This window comes from Callospermophilus lateralis, chromosome 1 (genome assembly GCF_048772815.1).
Source record: "Callospermophilus lateralis isolate mCalLat2 chromosome 1, mCalLat2.hap1, whole genome shotgun sequence".
Classification (NCBI taxonomy): domain Eukaryota; kingdom Metazoa; phylum Chordata; class Mammalia; order Rodentia; family Sciuridae; genus Callospermophilus; species Callospermophilus lateralis.
The window spans coordinates 16,326,943-16,345,635 of NC_135305.1; the positions used below are offsets into that span (position 1 = coordinate 16,326,943).

Sequence of the window (18,693 nt, forward strand, 5' to 3'; positions counted from 1 at the left end):
GTTGAGATATCAGACTGCCTGTCTTGCAATAATTGCATATGTACAATTACCAAATCAATCAAAAATTCAAAAAGTAAAAAAAAAAAAAAAGATTTTTTAAGGTTGTCGATATGAAAAAATAAAAGAAAGTACTTCATAAAATTTTAAAAAATTCTCTTTCAGTTCAACTTTGGAGACATCTTCGTCCACCAGGCCATCCACACCATTGAGTACTGCCTGGGCTGCATCTCCAACACGGCCTCGTACCTCCGGCTCTGGGCCCTCAGCTTGGCTCATGCACGTGAGTCAATCTTCCCTGGGAGCTACATGCAGCATACTCGAAGGCAGAAGTGCCTTCCCTGAGTTACTTGTGGTGTGTTTGCCAGAGGAATGCTGTTTTAATATATTTTACCATGTACTTATGATTCCTTAATTAATTTAGTGTAGTTTTCCACATTTTGAGTTTACATGAGTAGAATCCTGACTTGGTCAGCTTGGGCTGCCATGACAAAATGCCATAGACTGGGAACTTAAGCAATGGAGAATTATTTTCTCATAGCTCAGGAGGCTGGAAGTCCAAGAAGAGGGTGCCCACATGGTCGGGTTCTGGTGAGGGCTCATTGCCTAGCTTGCAGATGGCCACCTTCTTGGTATGTCCTCCATGGAGGGGAGAAAGAGAGTAAGAGCAAGCTCCCTGCTGTCTCTTTGTATAAGGTCACTAATCTCATTATGGGAACCCTTTTCACAATCTCTTCGAACCCTCATCACCCCCCAAAGACCCATCTCAAATACCATCACATTGCAGGTTGGGGCTTCAACCTATGAATCTGGGGGAAAGACATAAATATTCAGTTTCTAACAAGTCATGCTATGTGCATTCTGTGTGTGTTTGTGTGTAAAAATCATATGACTTGGGTCCATTCATTTTGCTGTCCATAGCTCTAGTTTGCTTACTTCCACTGGTGACTCATATGCCACCGTGTATTTCTCTGGTTTCCTCTTGAGGGTAACCCTGCCACTATGAACAAAACTGCAGATAATCTTTTACAGGTACCCTAGGGCACATGTGCATGAGTTCTCCATCTGAGTGGAGTTGCAGATTTACCATGATTGCATAGAAATAATCTCTGTTTACAAGATAGACCCCGTGGTTGAGAAGGTGTCTCTTGCATCTTGCAGAACTCTCTGAAGTGCTCTGGACCATGGTGATGAAGACTGGCCTTCACCAGGAAGGCTGGGGAGGACTCGTCGGGGCCTTCATCATCTTTGCCGTGTTTGCTGTTCTGACAGTAGCCATCCTTCTCATCATGGAGGGCCTCTCGGCTTTCCTGCATGCCCTGCGGCTGCATTGGTAAGAACAGTGTTCCTGTAGAAGCTCAGGGTGGTGTAGGGAAAGAGGGCAGGCTGACAGTTTCATATTCCCACCTGCTGCATGATTTTAGTGACTTGTGTACCTTTTTGCAACCTTAGTTGAGTTGTCTGCTGGGATAATATTAAATGATGACATAAGACACATTCCATATATACTGGCTGCCCTATAATAAATGTTACTTTTCATTCACTCCTCTTAAATATTAAACGCACATTTGACTTGTCCAAGCACAGGTAGATGACAGGTCTGACCTGAGCTCCTAGAGTGTGTGCTGTGTCAATCTGGATGTTTGCTGTGGCTGCTGAAGATGGGAGTTATAACCATAGAACAAGCTACTCGATGCCAAAGTGGAAACAGAGAGGGTACCGTAGTGAGGAAGGTGCTCACAGGAAGCCCTGGGTGTTTACAAAATGTCCCCAGAGACTATCGGTGGGCACTAAGCTGGGGATGCCATGCATGCCCTCAAGCCACCCACACTGTCCTCAGCTTACACTGGTCTTTTCTATCGCCCTCTATGGTAGCTGATCACAAGAAAAGTTCTTATGCTTCTGCAATCAGTAGAGAGAATGCCCCGCCTCCATAGCCACGTCATTTCCCTCCATGCCACTGGGAACGTGAACTCTGAACATCACGAAACACAAATGATGGTCTGTGGTATTCACTCTGTAAGTTATAGACGTACAGATCTGTTTCTCCCACAATAGCACAGGCCCCACAGTCAGGAGTCAGGTGACAACAGAGGCCTTGTGTGACCTCAGGAACAGCGAGGGCGTCTTTGCTTGTGATGGAGGCAGGGTCAACATGGGAAGAGCTGCCAGTGTTGTGGTCCCTGAGGCCTGGAGGAAGTGAGGTGGTGGGGGGTGGTCAAGAGAAGGGCTTAAAAACCACCAGGATTCCCATGGCAGCTATCAGCCGGGGAGACTCCCCAGCAGGCCTTTCTGAACTTGTGCTTGATTTTCTACATGTTCTGCTTCTTCCTGCTGCGTGCTGACCTCCAGCTTCTTATTTAATCCCCCTTTTTTCTCATCCTTTCTCCCAACAACAGGGTGGAGTTCCAGAACAAGTTCTATGTCGGGGCTGGGTACAAGTTTTCTCCGTTCTCCTTTAAGCACATCCTGGACGGGACAGCTGAGGAGTAGGCTTTGCCTTTACCGCCTGCACCCGTGTCTGTGCCAATAAAGAAGTTCCGTCCTGTCTTTGATGTCAACCCATGCAAAGCCCTCAATGGAATGATTGTTCTCTGCCAGCCGGAAGCGTGGACCCCTCTGTGTTTTTTGGTTATAAGCCTGGGGATTCGATGTGACTTAACCACATCACAGAGGAGCTCCTGTCGAAAATCATTTTGACTTCACGTGGGGTTGTAATTATCAAATAATAAAATGATTGGGAAATGAGTGGGGATGCTATAAAGATATCTTCTTGCAAAATTTAAAGTATTATATTCCCCCAAACAAATATATGGGCCATTCACTTCTTCTTAAGCTGTCTTTATTTGGAATTACCCTGTAACAATAGCATTGACAATTATAGGCCAACACTGAACAATGGAGTCGCACAGCTAGTCCCAGAGAAGGATCATGTTCATTTTTCTCCCTCATTTCCCTCTTCCTCAAACACCTTTTCCCCTTGTTTAAGGCTTAGCATTACAAGCTTAGGAATTTTCTCATGAATTTTCAGATGAGGAAGAACAGGTAATGTTCTCTCTCTGGGCGGGGCAGGGGGAGGTTGTCCCCAGGAGTCACTGTGCATGGCTAAATCCTGTGAAATGAAGCGTGACAATGTGGCACTGCTCATGGGTGCCATTTACCACAGGTGCACGTTCTGCTGGAGTTGCTGCAGAAAGATGCATATGCTCTGGAAACTTCTAGAAAGTGTGTACCAGGAGGGAGTCATGGTTACACAGTCGCCCATTGATCTTCAGTTCTGTGGGCCCAGAAGTTATTTCTTCGTCACCTGGACCATCAGAACCCCAAGAGCCTGATAAGAGGCTTTCCATCAACTGCTTTGTCTGACCTTAATCCCAGTGAATTATGACCGCTGTGGTAACTGTACTAGTAAAATCAAGTATTAACATTTTTGTAGGGCTTTACAATTTATGGGGTACTTCCAAGTGTCACCTTATTTAGTTCTAAATTCTCACTGTCAGAAAAATTCCAAAAGAGCTGACCAAATTTGAAAGCACCTTTGGATGGGACTTTCTTTTAGCCCCCTCTTATCCTCTGTGTGGTGGGACTGACTGGTACTTAGGGAGGTGGCAATGCTGCTCCCTAAAAGGAGGCTTCCTTGTCCCTTTCAATCCAATGTATGACTTGTCCAGCCCAGTTTAATCCACTGATTGGGTACTCAATAAATGTTCATTTAATGGGGTCAGTGGAAGAATGATAGTTGGAGAGATGTGCATGTCTGAGGTTCAACTCTGAGGTTTTATTGTGTACCCTCAGGCAGGAAAGGGGGTTGCTCCCCTCATTGCCAAATGGGGACAATGTCCTCCATTCTCTGGATTGTAGAAAGGCTGGGCGAAGAGGGGATGCTTGGTCAGGGGTTGGCTGAATGGGGAACAGGCAGTACGCAAGTGGGCATAAGTATGGCCCTTACTCCATGATCACTGGAGAGTTTTAAGGTTCTCAACTCACTACTGCCCTTCAATAATAATAAAAAAAAAAATATGCCATGCTTAGCCGGCCCACAGCAGTGGCCAAAAGAAAAATGTTAGCAATTTGAATACTTCCCTCTGCTGCTGGCCTGGGCGTCCATTTAGAAATGCCCGAGCATCCCTGAGAAGAGCATATTCATTCCCAGGGCTTGGTGGTCACCTTCTGTCTCAAGGACAGGTGTGACTTCCCCTTTAAAAAGGGATCATCAGGGGAGGGCTGCTGAGAAGGGGGTGTGCCCTACCTGCCACTCACCTGCCCAGGACATGAGATTGTTCCTTAAAGAATCCTGTTGGGAGAACTGAGGTGAAAAAGGGCTAAGACCAGGGCCCAGGCTTCTTGGGAAGGGAGGCCTGGAAGCCCCCAGAAGCCTTCAGTGGTCCCACTGCCCTGTGAGACTGGCTGTCACTGCAGTGAAGCAAAGGGCCTGAAACACACAGAGGTAAGAAACCCTGTGGGGAGCAGAGATCCGCATCCGTTTTCGTGCTGTGTTGTGGGTGTGGTGGGTGGGGTGGGGAGTGCACTATCATCATCATCATCATCATCGTTGTTGTTGTTATTATTATTGTCTTCAGTCACATGCTACTTTATTAGTGAATGGCTGAAGGCAAGTGGAACAAGAAAATTTTATTCTAAATTGATGATATTGTAAAACAAAGTCTCTCATACACACACAAATTCACCTAAGAAAAATCTGCAGGGGTCCATTTTTTCTGGCTGAAGAATTTAGCACATCCAAATGCAATCAATAGAATAAAATGTCATCCCATCCATAGAATTTCTATTAATGAAGTTTGAACAACGTCTGAGCCTTTTTTGGAGTAAATCCTTAATCTATTCATTTTCTTCTCAGGTTGTTTAAGGTGGGTCATACAATGACTTTCCCATTGTGGGTTTTTGTTAGAGAGAGAGAGAGAGAGAGAGAGTATTGATACTAGGGATGAAACCCAGGACCTGGTGCATGCTGGGCCTGTGCCCCCAGCCCTCCCATTGTGGTTAAGGAACTGATGGCAAGGGATGCAAAGCGTATTTCTCCATGTTATTCCCTGTTTTCCTTAGTTGGTCTAGTTGATCCATCCTTTCTTCCTTCCCCTCTCCCTCCCTTTCCCCTCCTTCCCTCCCTCCATCCCTCCATCCCTCCCTTCCTTCCTTTGGATTTAGACTGACTTAGGGAAACAAAGAAGGGATGTCAACTCAGCCTCTCCATTTCAGAGTTAAAATTGTACATTTCTCTCTCTCTCTGTAAGTTCCTTGAATCCATCTCTGAACTATTTTTGTCCTTTTCTTTCTTTATTAAACTTTTCGCTGAATCTTCATATTAAAAAATACTTTCCATACACACTTAATCAATCTTGAGTCCGCGTTCCAGTGTCCTCTGAATCATTTAGAATGTGAACTCTTTACGATGTGCAGGTGTGAATGCCAAAATCCTGATGATCCATCAGTCGTCCACCTCCAACATGCCCCACCAAACATGCCCCATCTTGTTGGAAACCGTGTGTAATCTAATCAGGTAGAGACGAGACCTTCCATGTTGCCAATTATCTTGTACCTTGCTTCTTCCATCCCTTGGCAATCTCCTCCTCATCTGGGCCTTGACCATCTTCACACTGTGTGCTTAAGGAAGATGGGATGTTCTCAAGGGTGCAGTGTGCACCTTGGGAGACCAAAGCAGGAGGATTGCAAGTTTGAGACCAGCCTCAGCAACTTAGCAAGACCCACATCAAAATAAAAACTTAAAAGGGCTGGGAATGTAGCACAATGGTAAAGCTCCTGGTTCAATCCCCAGTGAAAAGGAGGAGGAGGAGGGGAGGGGAGTGGAGGGGGGGAGGGGAGCAGAGGGGGGGAGGGGAGGAGGGGGAGGGGGAGGAGGAGGAAGGGGAGGAGCTCCAACAGGGCCTCTGGAAGAATTGAAGTTTGGAAGCTAACTTATTTATTTATTTATTAAATATTTTTTAGTTGTTGATGGACCTTCATTTTATTTGATTATTCATATGTGGTACTGTGAATTCAATCTAGTATCTCACACGCAGCAGGCAAGCGCTCTGCCACTGAGCTGCAACTCCAGCCCCTGGCAGCTTTTTCTTCTTCTAAAATAGAGTGATTCTGCCACATAAAGCCATGTAGAACAAAGAACATTTTTAGTGAAAAGTACCCATTTTTTGTACCCCTCCTAAGATGAAGTGACTGGCCTCATCATCGCAGGAGACACCTGCTTGGAGGGGTCCCAGTCTTATTTCCCAGTAGGAAGGTAGCAGGCGCGAGGGAGGGTGTCCCAGCACCACTTACATTGACCCTTGAAATACAATTGCCTCTTTTAGAAAACAAAGTAACTTTCTCCCTTGGTGGTTTCATCATCTGAGGCCAGTATGTTCTAATGTCTGTGCAATACAGCCATAAAGGCCTCGAGGAGAGGCCTACTGCTCTTGGTGGGGTGGAACCCGGGCTGCATGCCGCCATGCCACGCTCTGCCACTGACTGCAGACCTTCTCCTCTCCCCTTTCCTCCCTGCTTCCCTTACTTTCTCTCTCTCTCTTTTCCCATATGCAATCACTAACCCTGTGGTCACTTACACACTTATCCCCAGTAAGTGATTCTGGTGAAATTGTGGTAATCTCCTAGTTCCTTTATTCAGAGATAAGAAGCAGCGGTCCCTTGTGTGCTCATGATGCAATGGGCCGGTGCCATATTTTACAAATACCATGTTTAATCCTGCCAATGGGCGGAAGAGGAAGTTTGTTGGTTGAGAATCACACAAATTGCCAAGTATCAGAGACAGAAAATAACTGTAGTGGCACCCGCTCTTCCACCAATGCAACTTATTTAAGTTTCTCCAGGACCCTCACCACAATTGTTCCTGTTAACAAGGTATCAGTCAAGATCTCTCCGAAGGGCTCAATGTGGTCAGATGCCGTGTTTCCTGTTCTCTGCTCTGTCTTGCAAAAACTAAATTTAACCGCGGACTTGATGGACGTACTCTGCTTTTGTGGTGCACCCTGTAAAATCCCCCTGCTGTTCTGAGAAACGGCACAATTGGCACCTTCTGAGAACTCAAAGAAAAAGTTATTTTTATACTTCTATGTAAACTTCTGAAAATCATAAACTTCCAAGCTCCGCCCTCCAACCCCCATCACGGGGTATAAAGTTCAAAGATTTTCTGGCATTCAGAGGGAAATTTCTTTTAGGTGAAAGCCTCCTTTGGACCACACTGCAGTCACCAAACCTGCTTCTTGCCCGGTGTCCAGATAAGGCTGTCCTACTTCATAACAGTGGCTTAAACCAGAGAGAGCTTTATTTTATTTTATTTTCTCATGTAGAAGGTGCCTGGAGCTGGGCAGTCCAAGCTGAAGGATGCCGCCCAGCTATCAGGCTCTTCCCTCTGGTCCACACCCAGCCAGCCTTAACACCTGTACCCCTGTGTGACCACCCACGATGCCAGCCGCAAAGCCAGCCACCCACTGGGATCTAGGGAGGAAGAGGCCAAAAGGGCTTTCCCCAGAAGCCCCTACAGCTGCAGGGCGTCCCAGACCCACCACCATCCCCAAGGCTCAAGGGCAGACCTGCCATAGGGAGGCCAGTTCAAGCCAAATCTCACCAGACACCAGTTTCCTACCTCTTCCCCTTCTCTTTCCTGCTCCTTCTGCCTTCACGCCCATCCCTGCCTCCCCCTCGCCCCCTTCTTCCTTCCTACCCCAGGTCCAGCCCTCCCCTCTGCTCCTCTCTTACTTCCAGTCCCTTTCCTCCCACCCGCCATCTTTCCTTCCTCTGTCCTTTCTTCCTCCCCCCCACTGATTTAGTTGTTATAAAATGACACTTATTATAGAAGATGAAAAAAATTCCAGTTTTGTTTGCAATTAATATGTTCTCTTGTGAATTGTCTGTTCATCTTTTGCCCATGCATCTTATACATATAAAATTATGTATATTATAGATAATACGTATAATGTATTTTACCACATAAATTCATGTTTCCAGCGGCTGGGATTGTGGCTCAGTGGTAGAGGGCTGGCCTAGCATGCACTAGGGCTCTGGGTTCGATCCTCAGCACCACATAAAAAAATAAATGAATGGAATAAAGGCATTGTGTCCAACTACAACTAAAAAAAAAATAAAATATTTTTAAAAATTCATGTTTTCATATTATATATAATTCTTATATGTTTTAACATATATAATGTATTCTAATTTGTGGTCTATACCTGCTTAACATTTACTCAGTGCCTATGTTATTATTATTATCATCACTGTTTCGGCAAAACTTTTTTCCTTGTTTTTTAATTTTTAACATTGTAATAAAATACGTATAAAATTTACTATTGGAGCAATTGGAAAGTGGCACATCCTCAGTAGATTGTTTTTTCCAAAATGAATTTTTTACGGTAAAAGAAAATAGCCTTTCTACAAATGCAAAAAATGTAGACAAAAGAGAACAACAACAAATCTAAAAATTCCAAATTCTCTGTAGGTCATTCTTACCCCGCTCTTTTTTCTCTTGGCCAACTCCCAACTGTCTTTCAGGTCTCAACTTAGACTCGCCTACTGAGGTCTCCCTGGGGTCAGGGCTCACTGCAGGAGAGCCCTCCTTGGGTTGCAGAGCACTCTCCACTTAACCTGTAATGACATTTATCACACAGACCCATTTGCCTGCTCTCCCCATTAGACTGAAAGTTCTCAGGGTGGGGGAGCAGGCACGCTTCATTATATTTTATTATCTGATACTTAGTAGTGCTCAGCAGATATTTGTTGAAAGACCAAACATCCTTCTGGACAACACCTCTCTTGATATCTATCTATAAAGGTTTATATTTAAATACAATTTTATACATTGGGATCATTGCTCAGATACCTATTGGACAATGCTTTTCAATTCTGTTTTAATCAGCTTCACATCACTTTTACCAAAAGACCCGACAAGAACAACTTAGAGGAGGAAAAGTTTGTTCTGGCTCACGGCTTCAGACATTCAGTCCACGATCGGCAGACTCCACTGGTCTGTGCCCAAGATGATGCAGAGCGTGATGGTGGAAGGGCGTGGCAGTGGGAAGCAGAGAGAGAGCTCCAAGTTCCAGGAACAAAATGCAAACCAGCCACACCCTCCCTGCCTATAGTCCCCCTCCTCTGTACAGTAGTCCCTTCAAATTATTAACCCCTCAAGTTGATTGATCCACTGATTATGTCACAGCTCATAATCTAATCATTTTCCCTCTAAACTCTCTTGCATTGTTCCTCACATTGAGCTTTTGGAGGACACCTCATATCCAAATGATAACAAATGTTCAACTGTCTATTTTTTTTTTTTTTTCAGTACTGAGGATTGAACCCAGGGGCACTGTAACACTAGGCTGTATTCCCAGGACCCACCATCCTTCCCTGCCCACTTTTTTTTTTTTTTTTTTTTTTAAAGTTTTGAGACAGAGCTTCACTAAATTGACTCAATTGCTGCATCTGGCCTGGAACTTTGATCCTCCCGCTTCAGCCTCCCGAGTTGCTGGGACTACAGGTGTTTGCCACTGCATCCGGCTTCAGTGTTTTTCATTGAAGAGCTTTTAAGTGATATTCTATGACAAGAATAGATTATAATGTGTTTAGCCACTTCTCTATCGAAGGCATTTAGGTTATATCCACTTCTTTTGTTGATTTAAGGTAACGGTGTGGTGACCGTCCTCATATCTGTATCTTTGCCCTCTTCTTTGACTATCCCAATTAGGATGAATCTGGGAGTGAAATTGCTCAGTCAACATTCTGCCTAATTGCCTTCTAGAAAGATTGCACCAATTTATTTATTTTTTTTAAAGAGAGAGAGAGAATTTTTTTTTTTTAATATTTATTTTTTGTTTTTCGGCGGACACAACATCTTTGTTTGTACGTGGTGATGAGGATCAAACCCGGGCCGCACGCATGCCAGGAGAGCCCGCTACCGCTTGAGCCACATCCCCAGCCCAGATTGCACCAATTTACACCCTTGAACTTACACGTGGTATAATGAATCTGAAATTTTTACAGGGATTGGAGATGTAGTTCAGGGGTAAAGTGCTTGCCTAGCATGTGCAAGGTCCTGGGTTTGATCCACAACAACACCACAGACACAAAAAAAGAAAATCAAGGAAAATGGTAACATTTTAAAGTTCTGTTGGTAAATTAGGTTGAACTTGCTTTCATAGATTTATCTGTCACGTATTTATTCTTCTTTATCTGTCCTACATGTCCTTGAGCCTCTATCTTTTTCTTCCTGACCTGTAAGAGTTTTTATTTACATATGTGTTTCATATTCTGTTTTTTTAATTTACTGTTATTTAAATGTATAAAATTTTTATTGAAGCAATAAGCTGGTGTGCCATCCTCAAATAGTCAGATAAATTGTGTCAGAAATAAATAATCTCTTGCTTTGACTTTGCCCATACCCAGAGAAATTTCTTTAGCTTTCTTGAGGATAACCTCTATAATTAAAACCACAAAATTATCCTTTTTTCTTGGTTTATCAACTCAGGATAGTATCAGTTATTACTTACTAAGGAAAATAATAATGTAGGTTATAATTTCCTTTCCTTTTTGTTCTCCTCCCAATATTTGCCTGTATCTTGTTTTTAGTTGTTTTCTCAGTTATTTTTGTGATGTGCTAGCCTATGTGGAGTTCTCATTCAGTTTGGAAGCCCTAACCAGGATATTGACCTATAGTTATGGGCCTATAGTCCTACCTCACTGAGTTCCATCTCTCACCTTTGTTATGGGTCATTTGCTGTCCCCTTGTCAAAGATATCCACATTTTCACTCAGATCTGAAACCACAACCAAATCAATGTGTTCTATTCGAAGTTGATGTTAAGCTTGAGAAAGAATAAACAGCCTTTCACTTTTTTATGACCATGTAAACATCGCTCACTGTAGACCAAGTGTTTATGTGAAGATTACATTTATTTCTCTGGAGGTCCAAGGTCAGAGCCAACGGGAATTCTCTCTTCCTCTGTTTCATCCATTGCCTAAAACCATGCCGCAGTGTCGTGTACTTCATGTTGTGGAAACCAGTGTTAGGACCTCTTCAGTCATAACAAGGTGTGGACTCAGAGATGTGTCTTTACAGGAGCAGCTGTGACTTCGGGGTAACTGGGAAGCCCCTTTTGCCAGGCCTGTGGGACAAGTCACCTCTCCTTATTGAGAGAAGGCAACTGTGTGGGGTAATTATGACCTTGGAGTTGCATGATCAGGCTCACACCCATCTAAAACATTTTGCTCCGTGGTAAGAGGCACACCCTTTGGGTTTCTTGCCACTCAATACATAACACCAGTTTTGCTGGAAATTTTTTCATCAATTTTTTAAAATACAAAGATTTTTTTTTTTTTTATTATTGTTGAAATTGTTAAACGTGTTTAGACTGTCATGAGATCTGAAACCATCTCTGGTAGAAGAGATTGAGTGTTGATTGAAGACTGAGCTAATTGTTATGTGTTTTAATTGTGACTAAACTCAAAATGAATTTACTGAGATTTAAAAAAAATTATTTTCCCACCAAAATAAAATGTTTTATTCTCTAACACTAAAAGTGGATAGAATCACTTTTGGTTTGTTATTATTATTTTTTAAAATATTTTTTTTAGTTGTGGGTGGACACATGATTTTATTTTTTTATTTTTTATGTGGTGCTGAGGATCGAACCCAGTACCTTGCATGTGCTAGATGAGCACTGTACCGCTGAGCCACAACCCAACCCCATTATTGTGATTTGTTTTTACTATTTTGGTTGAGGGATCTAACTCAGAGCCACTCAACCATTGAGACACATCCCCAGCCCTTTTTCATATTTAATTTAGAGACAAGGTCTCACTGAGTTGTTTAGTGTCTTGCTGTTGCTGAGGCTGACTTTGAACTTGTGATCCTCTTGCCTCGGCCTACCGAGCTGCTGGAATTATAGACATGTGCCACTGTGTCTGGCTGTTTTACTATTTTTTAAAGTTTTTTTTTTAAACAGAAATATGTAATTGATAAGGAAGAATAAACATATAATTATTTAAAGAAATAAAATTTTAATTGCTATAACCCACAACCATTAAATTTACCATTTTAATTTTGTGTTTGTGGTGCTGGGATTGATCCCAGACCTTCATATGTTCCAGGTAAATGCTCTCCCACTAAGTTCCACCCTCAGCCCTTTTTATTTTATTTTGGGACAGGGTCTCCCTGAATTGTTCAGACTGGCCTTGAACTTGTCATCTTCCTGCCTCAGCCTTCTGAGAAGCTAGGTCACAGCCATGCCCCACTGTGTCCAGCCCATGAAAGTTTTGAATTTTGATTAAGTTCAACTTATCTATATATTTTTTTATTACCTGTGCTTTGGTGCTGTATTTAAGAAATCGTTCTCTGATCCATGATTGTGAAAATATTTACTGATATTTTCTTCCAAAGATTTCACAATTTTAGATCTTAAACTTAGATCTTTATCCCATTTTGTGTTAATTTTTGTATATGGTATTAATTAATGGTCCAACTTCATTTTTTTTGCATGCGGATATCCAGTTTTTCTGGCACCATGTGTCAAATGATTGTCCTTTGGTTACTGGAAAGAGGTCAGAGGAGGTCTCTCAAAAGAGAGAAGGGACTTCAACTGTGCCATTAAAGGTTCTTGACTTGGACCACAGAAAGGAATTTCAGGATGCTGCAGAAGAGGCACAGACAAAGGCTTATTTAAGAAAGCAAAGCTGGGGCTGGAGATATGGCTCAAGTGGTAGCGCGCTCGCCTGGCATGCGTGCGGCCCGGGTTCGATCCTCAGCACCACATACAGACAAAGATGTTGTGTCTGCCAAATACTAAAAAATAAATTAAAAAAAAAAAAAAAAAAGAAAGCAAAGCTATTTGTTTAGGGAAACTAGGAAGGGTGCAGGATGCACACTCCATTCAGGAGAGGAGTGCCAGGGCTTGAGAGTGGGATGCACTTTTGAGGTGGTGGGCTCTTCTTTCTAAGGAAATTGAAACCAGCCAACGTGGGGCCGCCGTCAGCCGTCAGCCTGGTGGGCTCCGTTCTCCTCCACCCAGAGCCTAGGGCGGGCTCCTGGGTGACGCCACTCAGTCAATGCATGAGAAAGATGCCCAGATCACGGGTCCCTAACAGTGTTTTCCCTTGGTCTTATTTAGTGGAAAGAAAATATGTTACAATAACTAGCAAAGTCATCTGGACTCACTATACTTTAAGATTCAAGAGCTTTTTATGAATTCTGGCCTGGAAGAAAACACACTTGGGGAGTAAAGGTGGGGTGTTCAGGGAGCTTCTCAGGTTTAAAGCGACAGTGTCTTTCCCCTCCTGTAGCCTCCTTCCCCCGTCCTATTTCTTGTGTCCTACTCACCTTTGAAGTCTCTCCCATCTACAAACAGGAGGCCATTGCCAACATTTAACACGTTGGTTTTCCTGTGAACACTTTATTTATATAAAAAAGTTACCAAATGAAGGACACCCCTCAAAAGTGATCTGGACAGTGTCTAGGGGAGACCATAGTTCTAGACCTCAGGGTCCTCAGGCTCCTGCGTGGGCTGAGAGATCAATCATTGCAGCTTTTTTTTTTTTCCACTATGTGAAAATAACAAATTTCCATACTTTCAAAGTCTCCTTTGGGAGAGAGGATTTCATGGACTGTTTCTGAGTATTATTGACCTCTCTCCCCACTGGGAATGTTTTCTCCCTGACAGCATGTTTATTTTTATTTTACAAAGAATATCTATACCACAGTGTCATTGTTTTGATGTCTGCCTTTGTGTCTCCAGCTAGATTAAAAATTTCTCAGGGCAGAGAGCATGTCGGACCCTTCTTTGAAGTCTTCCTAGGAGCCCACGCAACACCAGGCACAGCTGGCATCTGGAAGACATTAATGACCTCGGTGTGCTCCTATAGGCAACTGTTCTGTGGCTATTTTAATGTTCTGGGAAGAGGAGAACTTTGTTTCTGTTCCTCTTTTTAAACACCCATTTTTTTAAAAAATTTATTTTAATTAGGTATACATGACAGCAGAATGTACTTTGACTCATTGTACACAACTGCAGCCCAAGTTTTCATTTCCCTGCATTGCACCATATGTGCAGTCATACACGTACCTAGGGTAACGATGTCCAACTCATTCCACCATCTTTCCTATCCCCATGCCCCCTCTGCAGCCCTCCCTCCCCTTTGCTCATCAAACTTTCTCCATTTTCCCCATGTCCTCCCCGCCACTCTGCCATTATGGATCAGCATCTACTTATCAGAGAAAACATTTGGCCTTTGGTTTTTTGGGATTGGCTTACTTCACTTAGCATGTTATTCTCCAACTCCATCCATTTACCTGCAAATGCCATGATTTTGTTCTCTTTTGATGCTGAATAATATTCCATTGTGTATATACATCACAGTTTCTTTTTCCATTCATCTATTGAAAGGCATCTAGTTTGCTTCCACGGTTTAGCTATTATGAATTGAGCTGCTATAAACATTGATGTGGCTGCATTACTAGAGAATGCTGATTGTAAGTCCTGCTGGTTTTACTTTAAGTGTAGACCAAGGAGTCAAATGCTGGTTCTATTATTCTAAGTTTTCTAAGGAATCTCCATACTCTTTTCCAGATTGTTGCACCAATTTGCAGTGCCACCAGCAATGTATAAGTATATGTTTTCCCCCCACACAAATCCTTGCCAACATTTATTGTTGTCTGTGTTCTTGATAACTGCCATTCTGACTGGCATGAGATAAACTCTTTGAGTAGTTTAAAATCCATTTTATTGAGGTGTGGTTGACACATAAAAATCTGTACGTCTCATATGCACAACTTGATGAGTTTTAGAGGTAAGTATATACCTATGAAACCATCATGAAAATCTGTGCCATAAACCTAGCCGTTGATTCCAAAAATTTCCTCCAGTCTTCTTATTATTGTGTTAAGAACACTTAACATAAGATCTATACATTTGGCAGTTTTAGGTATACAGTACAGTATTAACTATAGGCACTATGTCTGCGATATAGTAGCTCTCTAGGACTTTTCTGGGGTTTTTTTGGTACTGGGGATTGAACCCAGGGGTGCCTTACCACTGAACCACTTTTTTTTTTAAGACAGAGTGTTTCTAAGTTGCTGAGCAAAACTTTGTACTCTGTGTGTGTGTGTGTGTGGTGCTGGGGATTGAACCCAGGGCTTGTGCATGTGAGACAAGCACTCCACCAACTGAGTTATACCCGCAGCCCAACTTTGTAGTCTTTGACTAACATCTTTTCGTTTCCCCTCCCTGCTCTGCCCTGGTAATGGCCATTCTACCCTGGGCTTTAATGAGTTTGACTGTTGTAGATTCCTCATAGCAGTGATGTAACAAAGTATTTGTCCTTCTCTGTCTGGCTTATTTCATTTAGTATCACGTCCTCCAGTTTTAATCTATGTTGCTGCATGCCACAGTCTGGCTGGGCACAAATCACGAGCCACTGAAGCAGGAACAAACTTTATTTTTGAACTCCACCAGCGACTCCTCCTGAACGCCACGCAGCTCCTCCAGGAACCAGCCACCGGAAATATATCCTCCGGAAATCCCTCCTCCTGCACTTCTCCAACCAATGGGAACTCCCAGGGAATCCCTGGGAATCCCCACGAGAACTCCAAAGTAGCTCGAGAACAGCAGCCGAGGCGGATAGTAATGCCTTGCCTGTCAATCAATACTGTTGGCAAAATGCCAGGGGCCATACAGACTCGGCCATGACTCTCAGCAGCTGCAAATAATTCCCTCTTTACATGGCTGAATACTGTTCCATCAGGTGGACATACATTTTCTTTATCCATCAGCGGACATTTAAGTTGTGGGTTCTTTCCTTTCTTTGCAGTGCTGGGGATTAAATCACATAGGTCACCTCTGAGCCACATCTCCAGCCCTTAACTATTGTGAACGGTGTTGCAATGTCTTATCAGGAGAATTAGCACTGTGAGATCTGCTGGTTTTACTTTAAATTTTTTGAGGAACCTCAGTACCATAATGGCAGAACCAGTTTACATTCCCTCAAACAGTGTACATTTTCTTTTCCTCCACATCCTCACCAACACGTTATTTCTCGTTTTGTTTTTAGTCCTGGGGATTGAGATATCGTGAATACTAAGAAAGTATCTAGGATGTCACTGAGTGACATCTAATGCTGTCATCAGTAATTCCTTAATATCACCAAACTTCCTTTAATTTCCCCGATTTTCTCCATTGTTTCATGAATCTTTTAAAAGTCGATTCGTTTCAGTGAGGATCCAAATGAGGTTCACCTAAGCGTCTGCGAGTCTGTCCTGTTGCAGTCTGTGGTTCCCTTCCTCCGGTGTGCTCGCCGTCTGTTTCGTGGGGAGGCCGAGCCGTTCATTCTGGGGAACTTGCCCATGTTGGGTTTCTCTGATTGCTCCACGTGGTGTAGTTGAACAGCCGAAGCTTGACTGGATTCAGTTTCAATTTCTGTGTATGCGGAGACTTCACGGGTGACGCTGTATAGTCTGGTGGCTTCTCATCAGGAGCCACAAGCCCTCATCTGTCTCTCAGTTAGTGGCATTAGGATTCTTCAGTGGGTGCAGGTGGTACCAGTAGAAAAGTTCTCACCAGCCTTTTACCCAATAGTTTATCGGCCATTGGTGATTGTTGCCTAGATCCACTGTTTTGCTAGGAGTTATAAAATAGTGATAATTTAATTCCAGTCTTCCTTCGCAAGTATTGCCTGAAATTCAAGAATTTCAAAGTGCCCCTGAATTCAACCCCAGAACCAGAAAACAAAAACCCCATAAAGTGAATTATGGGCTCCCATTTTTTTGAGCACTTCTTTGGTCCATGCCAGGTATAGGTCAAGCACTTTCTATGAACTGAGGCATTGAACTCCTACACCAGCCTGACAAGTGCGATTATAATGCTATGTCCATTTTAGAGATGAGAAAACTGAGGTGTACAAAGGGCAAATTCCTTAAATCTACACACCTAGTAAGTAGTGAGGTCAAATTAAACACTGAGTGGTCTGGTTCCAGAGGCGATGTGTGAATGAGGGTAAAAATACTTAGAAGTTTTTGTTCAATGAAATGTTGCCCATAGTGTGCCTGGTACATATATGCACTCAATAGCCATTATATTTCTTTTTTTTTTCCCTCCCTCCAGTCCATCAGGGAAGCTGGAGGAATTGTGGTCATTTAGATGGCGGCTAAGCAGACTGAGCCCGTCACTGTCATCAGCCTTCGGAAGCTGAGCCTGGGGGTCCCAGAGCCGCAGCAGCAGCAGCAGAAAGGTAAGATCATCAAACACATCAAGATGCGGCCTCAGTCCCCTGCCCAGCAGTACAGCTAGCTGTTGAAATAATGAGTGTGGTTTTCCAAGGGCAGCAATGACCCACAGGCATCCCCTCCTGCCAGCACCGCTCCTCACCCTCCCTCTGTCCTCCTTAGAGCTAAAGACGTTCACGGTGGAGGATGCGGTGGAGACCATCGGGTTTGGACGCTTCCACATTGCCCTGTTTCTGATCATGGGCAGCACCGGGGTGAGTGCTTCCTGGAGACCTTGAGCCTCCAAAGCTGACTTCTCATTGTGGATCACGAAGTTTTCCATTGGCCTCCAGCTGGGCTGACCATTCCAGGGCATGGGAGGCGCGTGGAGGGCAGCAGGGGCGGGTGAGGTGGGCTGATCAAAAACACTTCCTCCACCTGTGGCAGGTGTTTGGTAGGGAACAAGTGAATATCTGTGTCTCTCAAAACCCACGTTGAAAATGTTCAGGGTTGCAGTCCTGGGAGACGGAGGAAGCCGCGGCGTTGCTCTGCGTAGAGTTCCTCACAGGCGCCCAGACCTTCTGCACCGCGTCACCTGCTGTAATTGCAGACTCCAGGGCCCTCAAAGGCACTCCTGGGGGCTTCTTATTCACTGCCATGGGTCAAATGTGTTCCTTCAAAATCCAGGTGTGGCCAATGTGCTGGCGCTGAGAGATAAGGCCCTAGGAGGGGAGGAGGCCACGAGGGCCCTAGGAGTCGGCCCTTTAAAAGAGGCTCCAGCCAGCAGCCTCAGCTGGTTGCTATGGTGCCCCTTCCCCTCCGGAGGACAAGCTCTTGCCAAGCAGCAGAACCTGCCCGGGCTTTGATCTCAGACTTCCCAGCCTCCAGAACTGTGAGAAAAGAAATTTCTGTTCCTTTTATTTTGAAACGGAGCCTCTCAATGTTACCCAGACCATCTGCACTCCTGGGCTTTGGTGGGTGATCCTCCTGCCTCAGCCTCCAAGTAGCTGGGGCTACAGGAGTGTGGGTTTGCTTTTCATCTCCTTTTGTTTTGGGTTCTGCAGATTGAGCTCAGGGCGCTTTACCACTGAACTACATCCCCAGCGCTTTTTTATTTTGAGACAGGATCTTGCTAAATTTGACCTTGAACTTGCAATCCTCCTGCCTCAGCCCAAGTCACTGGGGCTACAGGCGTGAGCCACAGTGCCCAGCTGAATTTCTGTTCTTTACCAATTACCCAGTTTCAGGTATTTTGTTGTAGCAGCATCAATGGACTAAGACATTTACCAAATGCTGTTCTGAGGAAGGAAAAAGCTCAACTCCGAGGCTTTCAGACACTAGAGCTGTTTGTGAAACTGCAAAACCACAGCTGTTTCCTTGGTGTGTGGTGGTTTAAAGCCCCATAGTGAGATGCGCAATGATAACAGGTGGACCGGCAGCTCTGAGTTAGGTGGTGGACCCTGTGGTTTGGGGTTTGGGGTG

At 44.0% G+C, this 18,693-nt stretch overlaps 2 protein-coding genes across 2 annotated transcripts in view; both read left to right on the forward strand.

Annotated features, from left to right (window-relative positions):
- Positions 1 to 2,490, forward strand: part of Atp6v0a4 (ATPase H+ transporting V0 subunit a4) — a 44,853-nt gene extending 42,363 nt beyond the window's left edge. The window contains exons 18-20 of the mRNA XM_076860221.2: positions 163 to 280; positions 1,159 to 1,330; positions 2,397 to 2,490. Coding sequence (XP_076716336.2) covers positions 163 to 280; positions 1,159 to 1,330; positions 2,397 to 2,490 — 384 coding nt within the window. The remainder of the gene's footprint in view (positions 1 to 162; positions 281 to 1,158; positions 1,331 to 2,396) is intronic.
- A 14,656-nt stretch (positions 2,491 to 17,146) lies between these two features.
- The window catches only part of Svopl (SVOP like), a 50,476-nt gene continuing 48,929 nt past the window's right edge, over positions 17,147 to 18,693 (forward strand). The window contains exons 1-2 of the mRNA XM_076853200.2: positions 17,147 to 17,237; positions 17,395 to 17,486. Of these exons, the coding sequence (XP_076709315.2) occupies positions 17,147 to 17,237; positions 17,395 to 17,486 (183 nt within the window). The remainder of the gene's footprint in view (positions 17,238 to 17,394; positions 17,487 to 18,693) is intronic.